Source organism: Sinocyclocheilus anshuiensis, unplaced genomic scaffold (assembly GCF_001515605.1).
Source record: "Sinocyclocheilus anshuiensis isolate Anshui unplaced genomic scaffold, SAMN03320099.WGS_v1.1 scaffold758, whole genome shotgun sequence".
Lineage (NCBI taxonomy): Eukaryota > Metazoa > Chordata > Actinopteri > Cypriniformes > Cyprinidae > Sinocyclocheilus > Sinocyclocheilus anshuiensis.
This window is the reverse complement of record NW_015548126.1, coordinates 2922372-2930714: the sequence shown is the minus strand read 5'-3', so window position 1 is coordinate 2930714 and position 8343 is coordinate 2922372. Positions and strand designations below refer to the sequence as shown.

Below are 8343 nucleotides of genomic sequence, written 5' to 3'. Positions count from 1 at the left end.
ACATCTTTTCTTTAAGACGGATATGTCTAGAGTCAACATTATAAAAATGCTAAGCAAAAGCGAATATAGGGAATATAGCCTACAGCGAGTGAGGCACAGATCAAACATGTCTTTTTAGACATGCTAAATAAAATAAAAATGCCATTGCAAAATGGTGTGGATTCCCAACCATACATTTGAAAGCATCTTGGTTTGTACTGTTACCACAAGAGCCCAAGACGTTTTCTTTAAAGTAGTTTCAAATCTAATTTAAAATCCAGAGGCACTTTCTTTGCTTCACTGCTTTGTCAATTGCAATCAAAAGGCTCCATTTACCACATTATTCAAACTGATTAACTGATTACAAACTTAACTATCAACTGCACCCCTTAAGCGCCCTCTGGTGGATCTAGAAACAGTCTGCCTTTATTTTTCTAGCCTTCACTCTTAAAAATAAAGGTGCTTCACGATGCCAATAGAAGAACCTTTTTGTCTAAATGGTTCCATAAAGAACCTTTAGCATCTGAAGAACCTTTCTGTTTCACAAAAGGTTCTTTGTGGCAAAAGAAGGTTCTTCAGATTATAAAAAGGTAAGAAAGAGATGGTTCTTTAAAGAACCTTTGACTGAATGGTTCTTTGTGGAACCAAAAATAGTTCTTGTATGGCATCGCTGCGAAGAACCTTTTGAAGCACCTTTATTTTTAAGAGTGTTGAGGTGTTTGTTTCAGTTTTTTCCCCCCCATCTTCCAGGTATTTGACTTCAGGTCAAGAAATTAATAGTAAATTAGGTCGTACTGCTTGATTTACAATTGAGCTATGACAAATATGAAAGTTAAGAGCTTGTCTATTGTGGACTTGTCATTTCCCCTTGAATATTATAGCAACAGATAAATTCATTTACAAGCATAAATATTAGAAGTCATTTAACCCACAAATGCAGTTACAATGCGTTGAATAGGTGCTTTAGAGTATACTGTCATTTTTATTTTGTCCTTGTAGAGGACATCAAGGTGAAATCTGAGTAAGATGACATCATTGATGCGTGTGTAGTAATAGTAAACAAAGCAGTTACTCATTACGGCCTCAGGGTGTCGCTCTATTTACATATTCCATTATATACATGCATTGCTCTTGCTGTCACATAATTGCTTATTTCAGGTCATTAACCAAAACATTTTTATTTTCAGGTTACGTTTATGCTGTCTGATAAGAGACTTAAGAGTCTTAATTTTTTACACAACATTAATTTGTATGCCAGAGCTTAATGCAAAAACGTTGAAGATCTATCTATGTGTGAAGCAACTTTATAAATTGTATCTATATTGCACATAACTAGATACTTCAAAAAACTTTTAGAGTCCCAAAAGTGCTGAAATGTTTAATTGGCTGATGCAGATCATTTCTTTGTTGATATTGCAATATTAAAGAACCAGTTCATAATACAACGCATACATGGACCAATTACACTTCCTAGATGAGGAAGAATCGCTCTTCATTGAGACAATCACTGCAGATATTATGCACAATCGCAGTCACTACAGTAGCTACGGAAGAAAAAAACAGGACAGTTTTCTAAAAAAAGAAATGTTTACTTCAGACAAATTCTTAGATGTCAAACAAAGCTGCATTCTTGTAATTAGAGTGGTATTCAAAGTACAGTTAAAGGACCTTATGACGGCAAATACAAAAAATGTTTAAAAACTAATATGATAGTGCACTACAGAGCTACACAAACCAGATAATTGTGCTATGCACCTTCAGAGAAACAGTTCAATTCATATCATTCAACCTTAAACTGTTCCTGGCAAGAACTACCACTAACGAAAACAAAGATAAAAAAATCATAAGACTGAACATAGTGTTAACTTTACAAAAGGAGAATAACACAGTACATCTTAAAAACATTGCATATATACAGCCTAACAATTCTTGTTTCTGCTGTATTACGCTTGAAGATGTGAATCGTGTACAATTGGGTTTATGGCATGAACAAGAACCTAGGTTACATCAGTAGCTAATCTACTCGTCATCCTCCTCATCGTCTTCTTCTTCCTCCTCCTCCTCTTCTTCTTCATTTTCATCCTCATCATCTTCCTCCCCACCATCTTTTTTGGACAAGCCTGCGATTCCCTTTGTGCGGTATAGGGCAATATCCTACAGAAGACAAAAAATATTAATAAATAGGTCAGGGTGCATCTACAATGTAGCAAGTTTGAGAATGTTTAAAACTGTTCAAGATGGAAAGACAAAAGAAACTTTACCTTGTCGTACTTCTCCTTAAGCTTTGCTGCTTTCTTCTCATAGGGCTGCTTCACCTCAGCCGATGAGCTATTCCACATTTCTCCAAGCTTTTTGGCAATGTTTCCGATGGACAGACCTGGGTTCTCCCCCTTAATCTTAGAGCGGTAGTCACCACAGAAAATGAAGAATGCTGACCTGGGGGTGGGGGGGATTTCATGAAACCAAACTATCTTGAAAAATGTTACATTTTCAATAGGAGTGCACGAAGTGAACATACGGTGGTCTCTTAGGCGCGTTGGGATCCTTAAATCGCCTCTTCTTCTCACCCTTTGGTGGGATGTAGTTCTTCATTTCTCTCTCATAGCGAACCTTATCTTGCTTGGCCATATCCTCAAACCTACCCTTCTCTTTGACAGACGTTGTCTGTATAGAATGAGAAAAAGCTGTATCAAAAAGTGCAAGGTACATTAAAGAGCATATTTTTGCAAAGATTTTTTCAAATAAGTTTAAACATTTCCATAATATAACTTCATCATATTTATCAGCGTTTTTCAGAACAGTACCTTCCATCGCTCTGAACACTTCTTGGAGAATTCAGAGAAGTTTACACTGGCTTCAGGGTGCTTCTTTTTGTGTTCTTCACGGCAGGTTTGCACAAAGTAGGCATAAGAGGACATCTTTCCTCTGGGCTTGCTTGGATCTTTACCCATCTTTACCCTCTTGTAAAAAAACGTATTCTCAAATAAATGAAAGTGACATGCTACTCTTTTAAATTTTGGATTCTTTTACAATTAGGATGCAAACACTTCCTACATGTATGTAATTATACACATATGCACATAGACACATTATATATATATATATATATATATAATGGCATACTGCACACATACATACACATTTAAAGATTTTTGTTTTATATTTTATTTTCTATATATCATTATTACGTACTGAGGCACATAATGACTCTGAAAGAAAAAACATCAGCATGTTAAAACGTGCAGTGAAATCACATTATTGAGATGGACAGGGAGATGCACAAAGACCGCCTGAAGTTCACGGTGAAAGACAAGGACATCCTCCATTTCGTGAATAAAAACACCCCCCCCCCCCCTTTCCTCATTTATGTGTTTTACATCAACTGAACATTCATAGCAGCATCGCCCAAGAGCGGGCAGATATATTACATAGGGCCCGCCTTAAAATGCCTAAACGGTGCAACAATAATATTTCTTCTTCCATTTTGAAAAAGCCGTCTTCATGAGAGAAAGTCCCACTCAACTGTCTCCTCCCACATTCCTGGGTAATTTCGAGGACCCAAAATCACCGCACTTCGTCCGTTTCTCGCCCCTGGCCCGCCGCTTTCCGATATTATCGCCTCCACTATGGAAGAAGTCGCTCTGTATGGACACAGTGTCTGTTACTATAAGCGCTATGCAATGGGAGTTTCGCTCTCGTAAGTCCGCCGTTCAACTGGAGCCACATGAGCACAGCTAGCAGAGCCAACATGGCTGCCTCATTCTCTCCCTTTATGTCTGCCAGCCAGAGCCGCATACACACAACACCGGCGGTGGGAAACAATATAAATAAAATATTACCCCATCTTTCTTGCTCGCTTTTCCTTGGAAAACACCAGAGTTCTCTAAAATAGACATTCGGGCTTTCGTACAAGTTTAAAAAGCAGTGCAAACGAGCTTGGCTGAATTTTATTTTAGTAGTTAAGTTGAATGGCGCTTACACCCCGTCAGTCTCTATCCCCCGCAAGCCAGCCATATTATATTACTGAACACGGCCGCACAACGTCCCGTTCTGAAGGACCAGGGAGAAAAATGCACAAAATGACTAGTACATTCCCTCGGGACTGGTAAATTTATCCGAGGTGTTATTTTAGTCTGTATGTGAGAATGCCAAGCACGTCACTGTCTCACACAATAACAGCTTTAACGGAGACCCAAAAAAGCTAACTGCTTTAGCTGGGATGGCTAACTGACAAATATTACAACCCATCCCATTAAAGACTATTAGAATACTGTCATTTCAAAAGGAAAAAGCAACATTTTTTTTTATCTTCGTAAGATATTTTCAGTCAGGACATTTCACTGTTACTAAGCGCACTGATTGAATGACTGGCGAATATTCTAACAAAGATTTGACGCTCTGCTTTCACCAAATACGCAACTACCAAGAGAAAATGGGTTGTAATATACGAAGGGTTTTTTTTAATAGTTAATTTAGGCCCTGACAAGCATATTTTGGCAAAACTCACCAACCTTCTCTATTTGCAGCCTCTGTGGATGTCTAGATAATGGGGCTTTGAAGTACAATAACACCGATGCGCGCTCTTCCAAGTGCGTGAAGAACCCTCTGCTCACGAGAGACACAGTATACAGTCACGAATCCTATTGGCTACCGCCAAGTCTTGAGCGCCTGTGATTGGCTGTCGGCACACTATAGCCCGCTACGAGAGCTGAAGTGTGGTTGGCTGTTCATCGGCGAAACGTCATTGTTTTCAACGGCGCGTGAATATAAAAAACCATCCACTGATACAAGCGTAATAGTATCAGACACCGTTTTGTACTGCAGAGAACTTACTGTAGTACATGTAAGCGCACAGTTGTTGTTTAAGTAAAGGTTTCAAATTGTATGACGAATATTTGCTTTGAATACATGGTATTTCAAGGATTTCACCGCACAAATGAGCGTTGATAACTGTCGGAAGAAACTAACAGTGCATATACACTGAGTGTATACTTGCTACTACTATATTTATCGAATTACGGAGGGACCTGGACAGCGAATGAAGGCTTTAACCCCTTTAAAGTATATCAAAACAAATTGTTGTGAGTTTTGCAAAAGTACATGAATGTCATTCTACATATTAGATTAGGAACGTTTCAATAGCATTTCAGTGAGGAAAAAAGTATGCGCTTGCAACCATCAAAAAGACGCCGCTCGAGCATTTTCTGGTGGGTACACAAAGCACAAGTACTGTCAATATTTATAATTTAATTGCATATTCGAATGTCACACGTACATCACAAAACATGTTAAATACGTTAAAGTCTACGTTTGAAAACATGGTTTGCCGGTTTATTGGCGGTTCTGTTTTAAAAGCGCTTTCGCGCTACAATAATGCGCTCTCGACATTTGTCATTAAAATAACGCCATACGCAAAGGCTGCATTTGATCCATGCACGAAATGTCCATTTAACAAACTTTGGCCAAACTCAATATAAATTAATCCACTGATTATGATTTTGTTCTTTTCAAATTAGTATAACAAGGATTTAATAAACATAAATCACCTGAAATGTATGACTTTAATGAAAAATCCTGAAAGAACAAAACAGAAAAGAATGAATAGGCCTATTATTAATCTTTTATTCCTCATTGACAACATTTGTCGTAGTGAAGATATCAAAAGACTTTATAATTGTTTTTAAAACAGAAATCGAACAATACTTGCTATTTATTTAGCTATAATTGGTGCTTTTCTTTTCTTGTTAGGCTATATGTATTATATTGCATATAAAATTTGCATTTGTTGCTTATGTATGTTTTTGTGATGCCTTGACAATTAAAAAAATGGAAATCTTGAAATGCACCATGTTTTCCACTGAGCGGCGCTACGCCCTAATAAAATCGAACTGTAGGTTGGAGAGAAATCCTAAAGAATTTTGCCGATTTTTTTTTCTGTTTCTTTAACATTAACGACTCTTTTAGTACTTTTAACTAAGAAAAAAAACGTGAGAAAATATACAGATCTCATGGACTAATATAATGCGATTTTTTTGCATTTTCTATTGATTTTATTTTTTGCATAGGGCTATTTCAGTGTGCCGTTTACAAACTTTTTGGCCGCTTAACATGGTCAGCGAGTCTTTGGGTTTGCGTGCGTCATTGTACCTGCTAAAAAGACCCCCTCGGAGAGTCAGTTAACACTCGCTCGCGCGCGCGTTGTTGTGCGTTTCCTATAACAACATCAGCTTACAGATAACCTCAGATAGGCATTAGCAATTCAGATCAACGGGTGAAAACTTTTCGAATGAATTTCAGGAACATCACAACAGGTGCGTCCAAAGTATGTCAGCGCACGATTGCTAGCAGTGCGATTCTCTTGATGCAACACACTGATCTGTAAAACGACAGAGCTCCCAGTGAACAGCACGTGAAACAAATCCTGCTGGACACTTTATTGTCGTTTGGACAACTGTAGCAGAGGCAGATCATTTCCTATATGTCAAGTCAACAATGGCAAATTATGGTTAGAAAGTTTATTGTGATTTTAATATTTTCAATGTGTTACTTATGTATAAGTCATTGTTTTTTTCCCACTGTACATTTTAATCTAGATGTTAACAAAAGATGGGAAGCATATGAGACCTCTCATAAAAGAGATTTCATCTATAGATCCATCTCATCTATTCCAACTCTAAGGTGAGATTTTTTTTTTTTTATTATTATTTTTTTTTAAGAAATGTGATGCAAATGTCAGAGGTGGGATTCATCTAACTTTTTGCTTGTTTCAAACACAAGGCCAAAAACATCTGGCAATATCTATAGAAATTCATTTGCACTGGATGATTCGGTGGGAGCAACTTCATACAGTGAAGATTTCTGCTGGAAGCCTGTGTCAAAGACAGCTTGCATAAGGTCTGCCACGGCATCAGGAAACCGAAGGAACAATCCACACCCAAGCCAGGTGAACAGCACATTTTGTAATTTGCTGTGTTTGTTGATGTATAATTTGAAAGTGTGTGTGAGTGTGTGTACTGGGACTGTTACGCTTCAAAAATCACTAGGGAAAAATAAGTCAAAATAAGGTTTGGAAAAACATAAGGGTTGGTAAATGATGGTTATAATGTACCATACTTTCTTTTAACACAAAGGCATTCATGGTATGGAGGCATTCTGCAGATCAAATGAAATGTTTTAGTGGTAGTTCCCCTCTTCAGCTCCCTTTGTCTGAGAAGGAAATCCAAAAGGCTCTGAGTGCCCAGTACAGGTCGACCTACAGGACTGACTTTCTTGGATTACCTCAAGGTGAATTTTAGGAATTATTGCACAGACATTTGTTTATACATTTCAAAGCCATTTGAATCTTATTTAATATCAAGTTCTTGTGTATCCAAAGATTATTATATGTCATGTTATAACAACTTTTTATGTTCTGTCTAAATCACAGGAATTATGAAAAACCATGCGATCTTTACACCTTTTAACCGCAGCCATGCTGTCCACTACTATACCCAGACTGAAATGAGACACAACTACCGCCCACCCAAACTGAAACTTGAGCTTCTGGGGAACAGCTCTCGCTATGGGTGCAATAAGCTGCATGATGTAGCAGCGAGGGGTATTGGTAAGCTTCCACTAAACAGTTACATTTCTGTTTGTGTGCATTGGGGATGAAAGACCAAACTACTTTGTTTGAAACTGATACGACAGCCAACCCTTGCAGTAGCCTAGACACAATGTAAACACAGAGGAGTAGACTGGACATGCAATGATCAGATTTAAAGGAATAGTTCACCCAAAAATGAAAGTTCGCTTAAAATTCACTCACCCTCAATCCTTCCAAGATGTAGATGAGTTTGATTCTTTAGTGGAACAAATTTGGAGAAATTCAGCATTACATCACTTGCTCACCAATGGATCCTCTGCGGTGAATGAGTGCTGTCAGAATGAGAGTCCAAACAGCTGATAAAAACATCACAATAATCCTTAATATGATTAAAAATCCTTAGGAGTTAATCAGGCAGTTGGGTAACAATTACAAAGAAACACTTCATAATTATTCATTTATTGCTAACAAAACACTAATATTCAAGTATGGTACACAGATGAGAGAAGAATAACACACTTTCCTTTTACATTTTAGTTCCTACAGTGTTTCACAGTCACATCAATGACCAGGAAAACAGCAAACTGGAGACCACCTACAATAAACATTTTGGAGGTAAACATACCGATGTCTCCTCAATGCAAAAAACAAACCCACCTCAGACATTTCAACAGTTTTGTAAGAAACTGCCTGATACAAGAGAGAAAGAGTGATTCTGTGTTCCGCCTAAACTGTTAGAATACTTTAGGTTTAAGTGCATAAAATTACATTTAAGATTT

The 8343-nt window shown here is 37.6% G+C and overlaps 2 protein-coding genes across 3 annotated transcripts in view; one reads left to right on the top strand and one right to left on the bottom strand.

The window, feature by feature from the left end:
* Nucleotides 1-1343: 1343 nt before the first annotated feature.
* Nucleotides 1344-4604, bottom strand: LOC107704792 (high mobility group protein B1). Of its 2 annotated transcripts, none has more exons than XM_016507824.1 (5): nucleotides 4491-4604; nucleotides 2784-2939; nucleotides 2498-2643; nucleotides 2241-2415; nucleotides 1344-2133 (listed from the first exon to the last, which is right to left on the bottom strand). In XM_016507824.1, the coding sequence occupies exons 2-5, from the start codon at nucleotides 2928-2930 to the stop codon at nucleotides 1999-2001; spliced, it is 603 nt and encodes a 200-aa protein (XP_016363310.1). In that variant the 5' UTR covers nucleotides 2931-2939; nucleotides 4491-4604; the 3' UTR covers nucleotides 1344-1998. The 2 variants fall into 2 exon arrangements, with proteins under 2 accessions (XP_016363310.1, XP_016363309.1); XM_016507823.1 differs by having other exon boundaries at nucleotides 4487-4567.
* Nucleotides 4605-6635: 2031 nt separating this feature from the next.
* Nucleotides 6636-8343, top strand: part of tex26 (testis expressed 26) — a 2061-nt gene continuing 353 nt past the window's right edge. Inside the window, exons 1-5 of the mRNA XM_016507714.1 lie at nucleotides 6636-6657; nucleotides 6757-6922; nucleotides 7110-7263; nucleotides 7406-7582; nucleotides 8102-8179. Coding sequence (XP_016363200.1) covers nucleotides 7116-7263; nucleotides 7406-7582; nucleotides 8102-8179 — 403 coding nt within the window. The 5' untranslated portion in view covers nucleotides 6636-6657; nucleotides 6757-6922; nucleotides 7110-7115. The remainder of the gene's footprint in view (nucleotides 6658-6756; nucleotides 6923-7109; nucleotides 7264-7405; nucleotides 7583-8101; nucleotides 8180-8343) is intronic.